Source organism: Leptopilina heterotoma, unplaced genomic scaffold (assembly GCF_015476425.1).
Source record: "Leptopilina heterotoma isolate Lh14 unplaced genomic scaffold, ASM1547642v1 Lhet_8, whole genome shotgun sequence".
Taxonomy (NCBI): domain Eukaryota; kingdom Metazoa; phylum Arthropoda; class Insecta; order Hymenoptera; family Figitidae; genus Leptopilina; species Leptopilina heterotoma.
This window is the reverse complement of record NW_025111180.1, coordinates 1,137,682-1,155,965: the sequence shown is the minus strand read 5'-3', so window position 1 is coordinate 1,155,965 and position 18,284 is coordinate 1,137,682. Positions and strand designations below refer to the sequence as shown.

Here is an 18,284-nt window from a genome sequence, read left to right as displayed (position 1 = left end):
AATATTTAAAAAGTTATGGTTAAAAAACTGATTTGTCCCATTGAATTCAATGCATTGTTTGTCCTCCGGTAAATCAGCTGATGTCAGCCATATTGAATTTCCCCCACCCAACTTGGACTACCTTATATTATAATATATTTGACAAGCGTGGAAAAATTGAGGTTATGTTTAATCAAAACAACGCATTTCAATCTTTTTAAAGTTTTTAGCAGTCATGGAAAAAAAGTTAAATCAAGATATTGATATCCTGATATCCTAAAACTTTAAAAAGATTGAAATGCGTTGTTTTGATTAAACATAACCTCAATTTTTCCACGCTTGTCAAATATATTATATGCCGACAGACGGACGTGACGTAGCAGTAGTCGCGCGCAGGAGAGAACAGATGATCATTTAGTTGCAAAATAATTGTAAACAAGCGAATCATTGTTTAAATTATAAGTGATTGAAAAACTCAAACAACTTTTTTTCTTCGGAATATAAAAGTGTGAAAAACAAGGAATTTTTTGGTTCATAAGTCATTTAATTTTGAATTCCGGCTCAAAAGTTAATTTTATTTATTTAAATAACTTTTTTAATTAACAAAATAAGAAAAAATGTTAATAACATTTTTGAAGCGTCTCGTCTTTATGAATTTTTAGCAAAAAAGAAAACTCAATTATCTTGTACCGTTTAAAAGATATGGGCATTTAAACAATTTTGAGCAATTGTTGTAACTTTTAAATAAACAATTGATTTTACTTAAAAAATTGATTTTCTGAAACTTTAGACCAACAAATGTAATACTACCAAGTTTGAAAGAAATCGGTGAGGGTGCTCCGAAAAGTAGTAAATTTCTCCTGGAATGCCACGTTTATAATTGTCTACTCAAATTATAATTATTATTGATTAATATTATGTTAGGTGACGAAAAATAATAACAATGATAACAATAATAATAATAAAAATAGTAATTAATATTAACTTTTAAGAAATTATTATTTTATATATTATTTAGCAATAAGTATTAATTAGTATTAATTAATAATTAATATTATTCGCTAATGAGTATTAATTAATATTAAGTAATAATTAATATTATTCGGCAATAAGTATAAATTAATATTAATTATAAGTTTGTAAACTACGTACTAAATACGATTTTTCTATTGCCTCCAAGCAATCTTTGTTTAAATCCCACTGAAGACGCGATGGAGCTGGAGGTACTAATTCCGGTGTTCCAAGGGTGTGTCCATCTTCTCGAAATCTAAATAAAATTCAAATTCTCAATTTTTACGAATTTTTTCCCAACTTCCAAAAAAAATAAAAGCTATACAAAACTACTAAACACACCAACTACAACTTTTTTTTTACTTTCAATACACTGAGAGACCTTTGGGACTATATAGTGGAACAACGTATGCGATAGCAGCTCCACTATGGTTTTGGTGCGCTGCGATACCATTTTGGGCGCGTGACAGTCCAAAATGTTGGTGAGCAGCTCACCGAAGTAGTGTTGATGCCGCCTTTGGTTTGCAGCTAAACAACTTTTGGACTGTTACGCGCCCAAAATTGTACCGCAGCAACCCAAAAGTGTAGTCCTGTAGCGTTCCACCGAAATGGTCAGTAGCCGCCTATCGAAAGTCTGCTGCTGACCCAAAGGTCCCTCAGTGTACCCATTTAAAAAAAAAATAAATAAATAAATAAAAGAAAATATAAAAGTAAATGAAAAATAAATAAAAATAAAATAAACAAAAACTGCCAAAAACTATTTATGAAGCAATTTACAAAAAAATTTATATTTCGTAAATTAAGAAAAAATCATGCGATTAAAAAGAATAGTGATTTAAAAAGTGGAAAAAAATTGTTGTCGTTTTTTTTTATTAAAAGAAGCTAAATTAAAGAATGTATTATTATGGTGAATTATTATAAAGAAAATAGAGATAATATAAATTTGATAAAGAGAAAAAAATTTTTTAAATTGTCAATTACAAAAATCATTCACAACAGAAAATTACTTGTTAAATCACTGCTTGTAAGTAAATAAGTGTTTGTAACAAATTACCCAACATCAACTGCGGTACCGAGAACACTTTCCCACAAGCTTCCCATAATAGGTGCATCGGCCCTTAACAATCACAAAGAATAAAAAAAAATTTTTTTTTAGTACCAGAATTAAAAAAATAGGTTTAATTCTATGAAAAATTAGTCAAATTAATTAATCTCCAGTGTTCCAAACTTCTGTACTAAAATCCAAATAATTGTTGCATCAATATTTTTTTCTCTGCCGTATTATTTTTATTTTTCATCCAAACAAATTTCTTTGTATTCGAATTCCCCATTTTTGAATTTTTATCGAAATTAGAAAAAAAAATGTTCGCAAATTTGATCAAAATTTGGAGTTGATAATTAGAAGAGAATTATAATAATAATAATAATTACAATAAATTAAGTTAGGAAAATTAGATAGAAAAATAATTCGAATTTAGACAAAAGAGAAAAGAAGAATTGGAGGTAATAATTAGAAAAGAATTATAATTACAATTATTTTTGCAATTATAATAAATTAAGTTGATAGAAAAATAATTTCGAATTTCGAAAAAAAGAATTAAGAACAATTGACGAAGATAACTAGAAAAGAATTATAAAAAATTAAAAACCCAAAAAGGAAAGAAGAATCACAGTTGATAATGAGAAAAAAATGTAATTTTTATATCAATTATAATAAATTCAGTTGATAGAAAAATAATTTCGACCTGATTTAAACCCAAAAGGAATGAAGAAAAAGAAGAAGATCAAACGTGTGCTTTTGATTAATCCCATTCATATTATAGTTTCTAAATAGTAGAAACTTAAAAAAGAATTTTTATTCTTAGAAAGTAGATAAGATAGATAATTTGTAGAAATTTTGTGCTCTACCTTGAAAAAAGCCAATAGAAAATTAATTATTAAGATAGAAGCCAATTTTTTTTGTTTTCACCCTTAGAAGTTTAGATGTTGAATAAAATTCTTACACTGGATTTTGAGCATCGTCAGAAATCACGTACTCCCACATGTGTGACATTACTGCTGCGTCTGCCCTACTCATTACTCATTTATTATATAAAATAATTCTCACAATTTGATGGAAAAAAATAAAAATATGTGACTGTCCACGACAAAACACGGCTTAGGTCCAAAAAATCAATTTGAGTTTTTTATGGTAATCGACAGATTTTATGTTGCTTTTTCAGATGCAAAAGTCAAAAGTTAAAAATATCAACTACTTTCGACAATATATCGTTTTAAAGATGGGTATTTCAAGCGTAGTTAACTTCAATCGTAGTACTTCAATCGCTCGCCCTGTGAAATTCACGTTTGGGAGCTAAGCCCTGTTTTCTCGTGGACAGTCACATATATGTGAGGCATTTCATATGAAAAGACGGGGTCATATCTCCGTTTTTTTTCAAAATTTGGAAAAATGTTGTCCCTAAGGTGAACAATAAGTCTACCAAATTTGAATTAAAAATTTTGCATATTTTCGCAAATATTTGCATTTAAAGATTTTAACAATTTTTTTTCTTTTGCTCACAACTTTTTTTCTAATAAAAATAGAAAAAAATTATATAAATGTTTTTTACACAAAATAACGTAATGTTTTAGGAAAAAAACATTGAAAGAAAAAAAAGTTAATTTTTAATTAATTTATTTAAAAAATAAAATTTATTTTTAAATTTTAACCCTGTTCTCCCTATTTTTCAAGCTTGAAAAAAATTGTAAATATAGCTTATTTCATAATAAAGAAGTAGTTAAATTTTTAAAATGGCAATATTTTTTGTTTTCGAGAAAAAAATTATTTAGTTTTGTAATCCGATTGCCCCACAGTGGTTCAAAACTGCAATTTACTGCTCAAAACAGTCTACAGCCTACAATTTTTAATCGATTTGAGTATTTTTTGTTTTAAATTAAAGGGGAATAAATTCTTAAGACATTCCATGAGGTCGATTTTTAAGTTTTTAATTGTTTATGATTTTTTTAATTAAAGTTAATAAATTAATATAATTTTTAAAAAAACGACGTTTATATTTTTAACCCGTTACTGCACATACCCTAAATCAGTTTCAATTAATACGAAATGACCACTAGACAATTAATAAAACATAAAATAATTTATTTAAATTGTTATAAACAATATTAATTAACAAATAGATAACTTTGATTCCTCTCCACTAAAATGTGTTCTTTTAACACATTTTCTTCATAATTTAAGTTCGATTGAATAATATATGTCCTTTTTGTTTAAAAAGTAACTTATTTAAATTGTTATAAACAATAATAATTAAAAAATAGTTAACTTTGATTCCTGTTCAATAAAAAATTTTTTTCACGTTTACTTTTTTATTTAGGTTCATTCAAAGAATATACGTCCTCCTTGTTTAAAAAATAACGTGTTTAAATTGTTATAAATTAATAATTAGTTAACTTTCATTTCTCTCTACTAAAAAATGTTATTTTTACACATTTTCTTTTTAATTTGAGTTCATTTTGAGAATATATGTCCCTTTGGTTTTAAAAGTAAAATATTTAAGTTGTTATAAAAAATATAATGTAAATAAAAAATAGAAACTTTGATTCCTGTTCAATAAAATTTTTTTCATCAAAGTTTACTAATTGTTAATTAATTTTGTTTATGACAATTTGAATGTCATTTTTTAAACAAAAAGGATATATATTCTTTAAATGAACTTAAAATAAATAGAAAATGTGAAAAAAAATTAGTGGAGAGGAATCAAAGTTATATATTTGTTAATTAATATTGTTTATAACAATTCAAATAAATTATTTTATGTCTTATTAACTTTCTGGTGGTCATTTTGGATAAATTGGAACTGATTTAGGGCATGTGCAGTAAAAGAATAAGAAAATAAACGTCTTTTTTAAAAATTGCAGTTTTGAACCACTGTGGGGCAATCGGATTACAAAACTAAATAATTTTTTTCTCGAAAACAAAAAATATTGCCATTTTAAAAATTTAACTACTTCTTTATTATGAAATAAGCTAAATTTACAATTTTTTTCAAGCTTGAAAAATAGGGAGAACAGGGTTAAAATTTAAAAATAAATTTTATTTTTTAAATAAATTAATTAAAAATTAACTTTTTTCTTTCAATGTTTTTTTCCTAAAACATTACGTTATTTTGTGTAAAAAACATTTATATAATTTTTTTCTATTTTTATTAGAAAAAAAGTTGTGAGCAAAAGAAAAAAAAATTGTTAAAATCTTTAAATGCAAATATTTGCGAAAATATGCAAAATTTTTAATTCAAATTTGGTAGACTTATTGTTCACCTTAGGGACAACATTTTTCCAAATTTTGAGAAAAAACGGAGATATGACCCCGTCTTTTCATATGAAATGCCTCATGTACGAATTTTTCACTCTATTTAGACATTTTTTCGACATCAATTTCTGTATCCCATAAATACAAAAAAAAACAAAAAAAAACAGGTTAATTAATGTTTAGCATTTGTAATATCAAAAAATAATAAATAAATAAATTGAAAAATTTATTCCGAAAATAATAAAGGACAAATTGTAAAAAGAGTTAATAAAATTTAAATATTAAAAATTAAAATAAATTGTGAACAAATTTTTCTTTTAAACATACCACGAGTGCTCTGCATTAAAACCAATCTGCAATAAATGAATAAATTTAAAATTTTTAATTCTACTTAACGAGGAATTTTTTTTTTAATAAATTTTGTTACCCTGCCATTGCTGCCAATGCACAATGTGAATGATTTGTCGAACCACCTGTCGTAACCTTTTCCATGTAGTAAAATTCTACCGTAATTGTCAAGTTTTTCCGGATGTTTCTAAAATCCAAAAAGAAAAAAAATTAATCCTAAAAATTTTACTTATTACAATAAATAATTATTGTTTGAAATTAAATAAAATAATTTCACGAACCTTATCGAATTCATAAGGAACGTCGTCAAGAACAACAATAAAGGCAGCTTTTTCAACTAAATCCAAGGAAGCTCGATTAACGCCTTTGAAAAAATATTTTTGTCTAGTTTGTGCCCAGTGAGTTCTTTCTCCAGCAGTGAGCGACGCTAATCTTTCTTCTCCCTCAGCTGGCAACGAAGTGTCATTCAAAATTTGTTGAATTTGCCTACAAATAATATTTATTACTATTTTTTAATTTTAAAAATGATTTATTGTTACAATTATAATATTTATAATTATATTACTATTTATTAGTTTTGAAAATAATTTATTATTGTAATTATAATATTTATTACTATTAGTTTTGAAAAATTATCTATTATTGTAATTAGGGTCAGCCGGGGTAAATCCGAACACTAATTATTTCAGCTTAATTAAAATTTTTAAAAATAAGTTAGACATGAGAATTTTTACCTCAGATCCTCTTCAAGAGATTCTAAGTATTATCCCATTTTTCGTTTGTTAATTAGCAACAGCATAAACAAAGATAACGAGTATTGCAAAAAAGATTGAAAATCAAAGATGACACTCTTTCAGTACTTTGTCTCGTATTTGAAGAAAAAGAAGCTAAAAATTCATTTTATTATTTATAATTGTTTGTTATGAATACTAGAACAAAAACTATTTTTGATTTTTGCCTTCTGTTAAATTTTATTAATAATATCAGACCGTTCGTATTTACCCCGGAAAATTGAAAAACCGGGGTAAATCCGAACGGTATTTTCAATAATTTTTTCTTATATCAGAGCCACACAAAATTGTTTTTATTTGATTACACTATTATTTTAACATTATAAAAGTACATAGAAAAAAGTTTTTCTTTCTATATGTATCCTCGTTAGTAATTAATAAGCAGAAACTTAATCTCTGTTCTCTCGAAGGAGTGTTCCACTTTTTTTGCCACATGGTTTGTTGAAAAAAGTTTTTCAGGATCTTAATAAAATTTAGTATTCTAGGGTTTTTGGGGTCACTGATTACGAATTTAGAGTTAGTTTTTTAAAATTCAAAATGGCGGATCCAATATGGCGGACGAAAATTAAAAAATTCATTGGATTCGCTCGAAAATCGTTACTCGGGGGTTTTCAGGGTTGCTGATTACGAATTTGAAGTCAGTTTCTCAAAATTTAAAAATCACTTAAAAATTAAAAGAAGCGGATTAAAATTTCTAAAACTGAAGGAATTTTTATGAAATTTGTGTATCATATTGTACCCGCCATTCTGAATGATGAAGCTCTGATGCCCAATTCGTTATCAGTGACCCCGAGTAATAAATTTTAAAACAATATAAACAGTTTTTATAAATTTTTTTAAGATACGCACATGTGCGTCATGAAGCACTTTTGACCAGTCTTTTCTTGCCGCTATTCATAACATTGACAGGCAAGGGGTTAACATTCCATAATATTGCACAGTGCATAGATCGCATAAGTGCGCAATAGAATCTCTCATACAAATCGGAAAGAGTTAATTATTTTTTAAGGATTCGAAGCGTCATGTGCGTCATAAAGTACTTTTGACCACCTTTTTTTTGCCGCTATTCATGACATTGACAGGCAAGGGGTTAATATTCCATAATATTGCACAGTGAATATAGATTGCATAGAAGCGCAATAGCATCTGTTTCATACGCATCAGATAGAAATAATTATTTCTTCAGGATACCAGAACACAATAGTGGTAAGTAGTGTGGAAAGAAAGAGAGAGAGAGGGGGGAGAGGGTGGCAGTGACAATGTGTCAGTGAAAGTGTCAATGTGATAGTGTGTTAGTGACAGTGTGTTAGTGACAGTGTGACAGTGACAATGGGACAGTGTGTAAGTGAAAGTGGGAAAGTATGTTAGTGAAAGTGGGACAGTGAAACTGTCAATGTGATAGTGTGTTAGTGACAGTGTGTATCTACTATGCAAAAGAGTTTGAAGTCGTGGAAGTGGCCCGAAATTCCTGAGGTAACTGCATATACTTGGACAGATATTGTAGAACACATTGCGCCTCCAAAGTGTATTTCGAAAAAAGGATTCTATTCAATTCCTGCCATGTCGAAATTTGGTTGGGCTTAAAGTTTTTATTTTTTGTTAAATTTCTAATTTTATTATGATAAAATTAATAATGTTAAACGATTATTTTAATATCAATTCTAATAAATATTATTCTTCCACAAAAAATTTAAACAATTTAAATTATCTTCTTTCTAGACCTTTTAACAGAAATGTTGATTTTATTTTTAAAATTTGTAATGTTTTTGAGTTGGATTCGCCATTTTGAATTTTACGAATCTGACTTTAAATTTGTATTCAGCAACCCTGAAAACCCCCAAGTGGTAAGATTCAAGCACATTTGATCATTTTTAAAATTAAGTTTTAAGAACATCCGCCATATTGGATCCGCCATTTTGAATTTTAAAAATCTGACTTTAGATTTGTATTCAGCGACCCCGAAAACCCCCGAGTAACGATTTTCGAGCGAATCCAATGAATTTTTTAATTTTCATCTGCCATATTGGATCCGCCATTTTGAATTTTAAAAATCTGACTTCAGATTCGTATTCAGCGACCCCGAAAACCCCCAAATGGCAAGATTCAAACAAATTTGATCATTTTTAAAAATAAGTTTTAGGAAAGTCTGCCATTTTGAATCCGCCATTTTGAATTTAAAAAATTTGACTTTTATTTTTGTATTTACATTCAATCACTCCAAAATACTTTCTGTACCAAGTTTTGCAAAAATCCGTTATGATTTGATAAAGTTATTGAAGGTTTTAATTGTGTAATGCATTTTAATTTTTAACCTGTTTGATTTTTGTATTTATATATGATGCATTATTACGTAATAGGTTTATTATCGTATTTTTTTAGTTTTTATATAAGTTTAACAATTGCAATACTTTAAATTTATTTTCCCTAAGATTTTTCTGAAATACAATGGCGTTCGTATTTACCCCGGTATTTTAGGAAAGTTGCAAAGTATCGGGGTAAATACGAACGCTAAGTTTCCTGCGATTGTAATTTATCAAAAATTTTTGCTACCCCATAAAATTGTTCTATGGAAGTAAAGCAACAACTTCATGCACCAGAATACCGGAAGTATTGTCTTTTAAAAGAAAAAACTTATGTTATTGTTGAAACTTACTAAAAGCGTTCGGATTTACCCCGGCTGACCCTATATTTTCACTTATTTTGCCAACTGATAAATTTGTAAATTATTATTATTATTAAAAAAAATGTTTACCCAATTCGTATGAAATTCGAGGCTTCGAGTCAGTTAATTTAAAAAATTAAAAAATAAAATAAATTACTATTTTAATTAATAAAGAAATAATAAATAAAAATAATAAGTAATTTATTAATAAACATAATATGGAAAAAAATGAATACAAATTTTAATTCATAATTTAAATTATAATAAATTGGTAAGAAATTACGAATTGTTAAAAGTAAATCGAGTTGTGTGAAAGAAGACAATTGGAAATATGAAAAAAATGCATCACTTACTGTTCAATTTCACACGGCATGAGAATTCTATTCTTGTAATAGATAAGCACCTTGAAGTATCTGCCTTTATGATAAACAACAACGTGTTTAGCATCTTGATAATGAATTATTTTATCTGTCTCAATTCCAGGTATTCTCGTTGTATTAAAAAGTCTTTCATATTGCCACGAGCACAAGGGCACCAAGCCTTGTATGAGAATCTACACAAAAAGGAAAATAAACAATAGTAAAAAGATAGAATAGACAAAAAAAATCTCGATAAATGACTAAACAAATTTTAAATAAGTAAAATAATTAAAAAATAAAAAAAATGAACAAAATACAAAAATAAACAAAATACAAAAAAATGCAAAAATAAATATAATAAAAAATGAAATGATTTAAATAAATATTTCTTTTAAATTTCTAATCATTCTACCAACTGGTTCTAATTCTTGTCGTTCGATGAGACGTCTGTATTGTAGACATGAATGAATCGTCGATGCAGCACGCGCCGCCTGAACTGTCGTTGGATGCATTAAAATTGCATCGATACCATAAAAATTGGAATTCACCATTAATGGCGAACGACCACGTAAGTAGACATATTCCTCCCACCAATCGGAAACATAATTCGTCGACCACCATGATTTTAGCATTAAATAACGTTGCAGTTTCACGGCAATTCCTTGTTGAAATTCTTTTGCCAATTTTTCCATTCGTGTGTAATTCCCATCGTCTAATAGGGGACGTGCACTCATTAAATACTGTTCCAAAAAAAGAAGGGAAATGTACAATTATTTTTGATAAAAAAAATATAATTATTATGACAAAATAGTTTCACTCAAGAAAAAAGTATATGTAGAATTATTTTTTAACAAAATACTGTTTCGACAATTGCAGTAAAACTATTTTGCAGACGAAATTTTGTTTCGTTAAAAAAAGTGTTGAATTATTTTGAAAAAATACTGTTTCGACAAAATTAGTAAAACTATTTTGACAAAATTTGTTTCGTCAAAAAAGTATATTAAATTATTTTGATAAAATACTGTTTCGACAAAAGCAGTAAAATTATTTTGACAAATTACTTTTTTTTCTACAAAAGCAGTAAATTATTGTACTAATTAAATTGAAGAGTTATAAATAAAATAAAACGAACCCTTTTCATCGTGTCTTCAACGGAGGGAAGTGGAAGTCTTGGCAGTGAACCTTGGAAACTGTACAGCATGGGTTTGTTCCAGCCAGAAAATAATTTGACTAAATAAAACCACAGTAGGGTTAAATAAGAGGGACGACTTCCCCTGCCTCTTGCTTCGAAAAGCCATCCCTTATAAATAAGTAATAATTTTAAAGTGTAACGAATTGCGTATATCACAACCAGCCACAATAACAGTCCCACTACAATCGAGCCTGCGAGATGTGCCGGTATGGAAGACCTGCAAAATAAAAAAATATTTATAAAATGTAAACAAAAATAACAACAAACATAAAAAGTACAAAAATAAAAGCAAAAAAAAATAATGAAAATAAAAACAATAATTAATTAACGCTTCAAATAATTAATTAATTTTTATTATTGTGTTTTGTATTTTATAAACATTTTAACTCTGAGGATTCATAAATTTGCTTTACATCTAAAATAATCTTTCACCGGGTCATAAATTATACTTTTAATTAACTAAATAATTAGTTAAGAATGTAAATAAATGAATATTTAATCAATAAAGTAATTAATTAAATATTTGATCAATAAAGAAAGTAATTAAATATTTGATATCAATTTAATTAATATAAACAATTTTTGACAAAAGAACTTTAAAAAATTATATAATTATAATAATTATCTGTACAGAAATTACAGTTATAGAATAGATAATTATTTTAATCGATCCCGTGCAGAAAAACGGTGAGGGCCCCCGGCGGGGCCCTCGTGGATTGCCCTCTTGCCATGTGGAACCCGTAGGGGCAATCCACGCGGAGCCCTCGAAGGCGTGACATGCTTTCCCTCATAGGTGCCCTCGAGGAAAATCCTCATGGATTCCATATGGATTTTCCACGCGGTGCCCTCGTGGATTTCATAAAATGCCCTCAACTTTATTTTCAATTAAATTAATAAATTAATTATTTACTAATAACAAATTAGTCCAATTATTGATAAATAACATTCTTATTTAACAATTTTTACTTTTTTTAATTAAATCGTGACAAAAAAAAAAAAAATCTGACGCACGCAGGAATTGAGTCTACGACCTACTGACTACCAGACAACACTCTTACCACTATTTTTTTTTTTTTTTTTTTTTTTTTTTTTAGTTTATTGATCAACAAAAATATAGAGAAATATACAAAATAACGCAATAAACAACAACGTTGTGATACATTTGCAGATATAACAATAATTTATTGTCGAAACGGTCATCGAGGACTACTCGTCGACGCACACTCTCATCTCATAAATAGAAAATAATTATAACAAAAATGATTTTTTACTGTGAGTTTAAAACAATTATATTACAACAAATTCATTAGAAAACGCCGAAGCTAAAAACTAATAAAACTCTTACCACTATGCTACGGGACCTACTTGAAAATTATTGCTTTAATGTAGGTGACTTGCTGACTTGCTTTTGATGATTCAATAAATTATTTATTGACACTAATACACCATGACAAATAATTAAATAGTTTAATAATAATAATAATAACAATATTAATAATATAATAATAGACCATAAATATTCGTAAATTAATATTTTTATAATTTCAAAAAAAAAAAAATCTCAAAACATTTGTGTTAAAAACGCGTTTTTCATAGTTTAAAATCATTATAAACATTAATTTGTTGATGTAAAAAAAATTTTTTTTTTTTGGACTTAGAAATTTTTTCTAGTTAATGATGTGGGCAATCCATGAGGGCCCCTCGCGTGGGCCCTCAAGGATTTGCCCTCATGTAAGTTTTATATTTTTTAAAAAGTAACATTAAATATTTGTTAAAAACGTGTTTTTCATTGTTTAAAATGATTGTAAACAATAATTTTTTGTTGTAAAAAAAAATTTTTTGTTTGGACTTAGAAAAAATGTTGAGCAGGGCATTCACAATGGCTAAGAGCAGGGGCCCTGCTGGTGCCCTCGTAAATTTCCATAACTTTGTGATAGGATTTCTGGAAAAATGTCACTTAATGTTTATTTCAGGTGCTTTGAAACGTAATTTAATGCATTCTGAACTAAAGTTTTTCAATAAAAAAAATTTTTTTTTTGAAACTTAGATAAATTTTTGAGCAGGGCAACCGTTAGGGCAAAGAACGGGGCCCCTGCTGGTGCCCTCGTGGATTTATCCTCATGGATCTTCCACGAGGGCCCCCAACGGGGGCCTCGGAGCTGTGGGGCTCGAACGTGGCTTTTTCCACACGGGATTCGAATGAAATTAAAGAAAAAAATCTTTTCGATCTTCTAATTTTAAATTTACAATAAATCTTACCCTGATAGGTATGGAGATACTTTTCCTACTAAATCATAAGGAACTTTATATCCTGCAAAATGAACTGCTGTCACTAAAGTTATTGTGAGCCACAAGCTTCCCAATGAGGCTGGGTAAACGCCACTTTTTAAATTATTCTAAAAATTATAATCTTTTTAACTTAATAAATTAATTAACCTGAAATAATTAGCTGAATTAACACTAATTAAATATTAATAATTGGTATTAATTAGTAATAAAATTAGTACTAATCAATATTAATACTTACTAATTAGTACTAGTACGAATTACTATTACTAATTAAATTATTTACTAATTATCTAGTTTACAAAATTTTTTTTCATTTTGGGTACCTTATTCTGTACATGTGCTTCTTTGGCTAATTTGGGGTCGCTAAAAACGAATATGACCACAAAAAATTTTTTCAAAGATAAGCATTTTTGAGATACTGGCAAAAAACACGTTTTCCGGTTTATTCACTGTAAAAAAAGAGCGTCTTGGTTTAAGACGTTTACGTGGTCACATTGAAGACGTTTATAAGCGTCTTATTTGCCTTCTAAAATGCATGTATTTGGAGGTTATGTTTTTCATTTAAGACGCTCAAATAAGACCCTTATTTACATAAGACGTTTATAAACGTCTAACGTCTTACTTTTAGACGCCATTTTTTGCAGTGTTTCTCATTTTTTTCAAGAAATATTTAAAATGATGAGTATAACGAATATGAAATCGATAGAATTTGTAAGGAAAGTTATTTTTTCTCATGATGATGTACACTACCGTCCACGAGTATCATTTAAATACTTTTACTAACCATTGGAACCATTAAACATCAGAAAATATAGTAAAAAGTTTTAAATCACAGCATATATTTTTCACTTTTACGAACCCAGTAATAAGGGGTGAATTAAAGAGGATTGGTACTTTTATGCCCTTAAATTTCAAACCAATTCCGTTTTTGTCCGCAATCTTAATGAATTCCTTTTCTATTGTTAAATTGATAATTTCTATCCAATTCAATTCTCTGTAACCACGTGACCAAAGTCTGAATTCACTTTAATGCCGTTTAAGGGAATCTTTTGTTGTGGAGTTAATGCCTTTTAATTAACATTGAATTCTTTAAAGGGCATTAATAAGGGGTTTCAAAATCTGGTCACGTGGTTATAGAGAATTGAATTGGATAGAAATTATCAATTTAACAATAGAAAAGGAATTCATTAAGATTGCGGAAAAAAACGGAATTGGTTTGGAATTTAAGAGCATAAAAATTCCAATCCACTTTAATTCACCCCTTATTACTGGGAAGTTTAGTTTAAAATAAAAAATTATGTGGAAAAAATTTTTTTATATAACTTATTAGAAGTAATAAATGGGTGTAAATTTCAAAAAACAGTAAAAAAATCATTTTTTTCGACTTTCAGCTATGATAAACAACAAAATTTTAAAAATATTCATATAAGTAATACATCATCATGAAAAAAATAGCGTTCCTTACAAATTCTATCTAATTCATATATTCGTTCTACGTTTTTCGTTCTTATTTTCAATATTTATTATAAAAAATGAGAAATAAACCGGAAAACGTGTTTTTTGCCAATATCTCAAAAATGCTTCTTTGAAAAAATTTTTTATGGTCATTTTCGTTTTCAGTGACCCCTAAATTAGCCTAGAAAGCACAAGTACAAAAAGATACCCACCAAAATGAAAAAAATTTTGAAAACTAGTGATTAGTTATTAAATTAATTACCTATTGCTACTAATTAATTTATTAGTAATTAGTTATAAATTAGTCATAACAATATTAATAATTAATATTTTGTATTTTAACATTTTTTACCTGGAATCGGAAAAATCTCTTTTTCCAAGAACGAATACCAGATTGCCAGACAAGATGGAGAACTTCTCTATCAAAGTTTACGTCCCATCCCTCATGAGTAATTGCAAAACTAAATGCGACAGCTGAATGGGCTTCCGCCATAATTGGTTATTAATAAAATTCTAAAACACAAAAATTCTCTCATTATGAAAAGTTGATTGCAAATTTTGCAATTTTCTAAAAACCTTTTTTTTAAACTACTTTTTTTATTTATTCATTTAATTATTAAATTGCCTTGTCTATTCAAATATTCATATTTTGATATTTATATTAATTTATATAATTCTTGTTTTCAAGTTTAGGCCAAAGAATTCAAATTTTTCATTAAAAAATTTTGAAGACAATTTTTAAGTTTGTCAAAATATTTATTATTAATAAAATTGTCTCGACGTTTCGATAGTAGCCACCATCCATTTCAAGAGAAAACATTATGAAAAATAACATTTAATTATAAAAATTATAAGTTATTATTAATTACAAAAATTGAAAAAAATTTCTTTCTGTAACAGAAACGTGAGAATACATAGTACATACGTGGTAAAGCATCCCAGTAAACGAAAACTAATTGAAATGAATTAAAAAGAATTCACAAAGAGCTTTCGTGAATCCCGCTTTGTGACAAATACGAATTGGAGCCATGATGCAATTTTCCTGAATTCGTGAAACTGTATTGAACTTCCGAACCTTCTATCCGTACCAATTCACTGGACAAGTTTTGAGCCTTTAATTTTTTTCAATTCGTTAGCACGAATTCAATGCATTCCTTGGCCATTTCTTTCGAATGCGAATTCGTTTGGACAAATTGGTACATATTGAATTAAATTCAATTGAATATACAAAGAGCTTGAGTGAATCCCGCTTTGTGACAAATACGAATTGGAGCCTACCAAAAATGTTAATTCGTTTCAATTCATTTGAATTAGTTTTTTTTTACTGGGATGTTTAATTTGTTTTAGAAGTTGGGAAACAACTCCTCATATATTAATTTATTACCAAAATATTTTTGTAAATAGACGAAGCAAGCAACTACAAAAAAAAGGTATATAGAATTTGCAAAGAAAAAATTTTTTAGTTTTTGGGAAATTTTTTATCACTCTGTATGTGTATAGTACAAAGAGAATGTAATTAAGTCGGGGACAAAAGAAAGCGACTCTGGCTTTTTTTGTTTATATCTCATTGAAAAAAAATCTCTCAACATTCTGGTAAAAAAATTTATGAAAGCTTAAAGTCTTGAGAATGAAAAAAAGTATATTTCGAGATCACAAAAAATTTTTTGCAGTAGCTTTGACACAAATTGTGCCAAAAAACACAGTTTTTCAGCCCTTTTTACAAGTCTATACTTTCACCTGTTCCCCAAGCGAAACTGCTAGTAGGAAAAATTTGAAAAAATTCACAGATATTCTTTAAGGTGTGCACAATTAATTTTTGTTTTTGAAATTAAAAAATAATAATTAATTTATTGTTTACTTCAACTCGCGATATTTCAGACAATTTTAAAAATTTTTCAATGAAACAAAAATGAAAATACGTCTTAAGGTATTCTACGAATGATGAAAAAAGAAAAAAGTGGTTTTCTTTATAAACAAAATTGTTATTAATTTTTTTCTTTATTAATGTAAAAATCACGAACTACAATCTTCACGGCTCTCGTTTAACGGGCGAATTTTGAGTAACAGAGAACTTTCAGTGAGAAAGTTGTTCATTATGATCCAAAAAAGTTTTCTGGAAAATAATAAGGTTAATAATTAATTAGTGTCGAAATGGTAAATGTTTAAAGTTGCTAGCGACCAAACGCATAGCACGCGCCACTGGCCATAACCTATGAAACAACACTCCCAAGCAACTATGGCGAGTGACGCGTGCTATGCGTTTGGTCGCTAGCAACTTTAAACATTTACCATTTCGACACTAATTAATTATTAACCTTATTATTTTCCAGAAAACTTTTTTGGATCATAATGAACAACTTTCTCACTGAAAGTTCTCTGTTACTCAAAATTCGCCCGTTAAACGAGAGCCGTGAAGATTGTAGTTCGTGATTTTTACATTAATAAAGAAAAAAATTAATAACAATTTTGTTTATAAAGAAAACCACTTTTTTCTTTTTTCATCATTCGTAGAATACCTTAAGACGTATTTTCATTTTTGTTTCATTGAAAAATTTTTAAAATTGTCTGAAATATCGCGAGTTGAAGTGAAAAATGTCATTAAATTTACAGTTTTCAAAAAAACAGTTTTTCCAAAATATTTCGAAAACGGTAATAGATAGAAAAAAATTTCATAAGAAAAAAAGATGCAGAATGAAATTTTTTATAAGGATGTGTATTTAAAATATTTAAATTCAGAAGTTGAATTTTGAGTGTTCAGGGGACTTAGATTTCGCTCGAGAAAAATTTACGTGCCCTTCTACGATTCGGCCGCTCAATTTTATAGTAGGATAAAATTACATAAATTAAAAACTAAATAAATTGAATATTCTTTTCAAAAAATGAATATACATATTTTGGGCTTTAATGAGAATCGACGTGTGGCTGCCATAAAGCAAAAAGTTGTAGAAAAAAAAGAGTTTCGAGTGTACAATAGAAAACCCAGAAGAAAATCGCCAGATGTGGGATTGCACTCAGGGATGTCTCTACGCTTAACAGATAAAATCCTTGAGTGGCTCCCAATAAATGAGACAAAATTTTATGAAATAATATTTTTATCCAGAACAATTTTTTAAACTACTACTTATTAATTTTTAATATTTGTAATTTATAATATGATCTACTTATTAATTTATAATAAATTATGCTACATTCCCAAGCGAAATTTTATACATTTATTATTTAATCTTTTTTCTAACGAAAATTTGACTACATAAAACACATTAAGTATAAAATAATTAATTACTGTAACATTACCTGTTATGTTAAAGTAATATTACCATGTATATTACTGTAATGCTATTAATAATATTACTAATACATTGCAATATTACTAATATTACATGTTATACTACAGTAATATTACGTTCTACTTGGGATATTGCAAAAAAAAAACTGCAAATTGGATTTAAAAATTTTTTTTTACAAAACTGGTTTTGCAAAATAAAATTTTTTACATCAAATTTGCATAATACTATAAAAATGTAGTATGCAACTTATTAAAAATCTAGTATGCAAAATTAATTTTGCATAAACAATGTATAAAGTTTCGTTTTGTTTAAAAAATTGTTCTGGATAAAAATATTATTTGATAAAATTTTGTCTCATTTATTGGGAGCCACTCAAGGATTTTATCTGTTAAGCGTAGAGACAGCCCTGAGTGCAATCCCACATATAGCGATTTTCTTCTGGGTTTTCTATTGTACACTCGAAACTCTTTTTTTCTACAACTTTTTGCTTTATGGCAGCCACACGTCGATTCTCATTAAAGCCCAAAATATGTATATTCATTTTTTGAGAAGAATATTCAATTTATTTAGTTTTTAATTTATGTAATTTTATCCTACTATAA

The 18,284-nt window shown here is 27.6% G+C and overlaps 1 protein-coding gene across 10 annotated transcripts in view; it reads right to left on the bottom strand.

Moving 5' to 3' along the window:
- LOC122511006 (carnitine O-palmitoyltransferase 1, liver isoform) overlaps positions 1-18,284 on the bottom strand; it is a 67,415-nt gene that overhangs the window by 5,644 nt on the left and 43,487 nt on the right. For 8 of the 10 annotated variants that reach the window (XR_006302482.1, XM_043625995.1, XM_043625988.1 and 5 more), the window contains 11 exons: positions 14,748-14,908; positions 12,911-13,047; positions 10,592-10,868; positions 9,876-10,199; positions 9,454-9,653; positions 5,929-6,133; positions 5,727-5,834; positions 5,627-5,652; positions 2,994-3,059; positions 2,045-2,107; positions 1,132-1,246 (listed from right to left, as the gene is read on the bottom strand). Coding sequence is in view for 9 of the 10 variants with exons in the window: in XM_043625995.1 (XP_043481930.1) it covers positions 1,132-1,246; positions 2,045-2,107; positions 2,994-3,059; positions 5,627-5,652; positions 5,727-5,834; positions 5,929-6,133; positions 9,454-9,653; positions 9,876-10,199; positions 10,592-10,868; positions 12,911-13,047; positions 14,748-14,888 (1,662 nt within the window). In the remaining variant the exon portion in view is untranslated. The remainder of the gene's footprint in view (positions 1-1,131; positions 1,247-2,044; positions 2,108-2,993; positions 3,060-5,626; positions 5,653-5,726; positions 5,835-5,928; positions 6,134-9,453; positions 9,654-9,875; positions 10,200-10,591; positions 10,869-12,910; positions 13,048-14,747; positions 14,909-18,284) is intronic. The other 2 variants (XM_043625996.1, XM_043625997.1) reach the window with 2 other exon arrangements.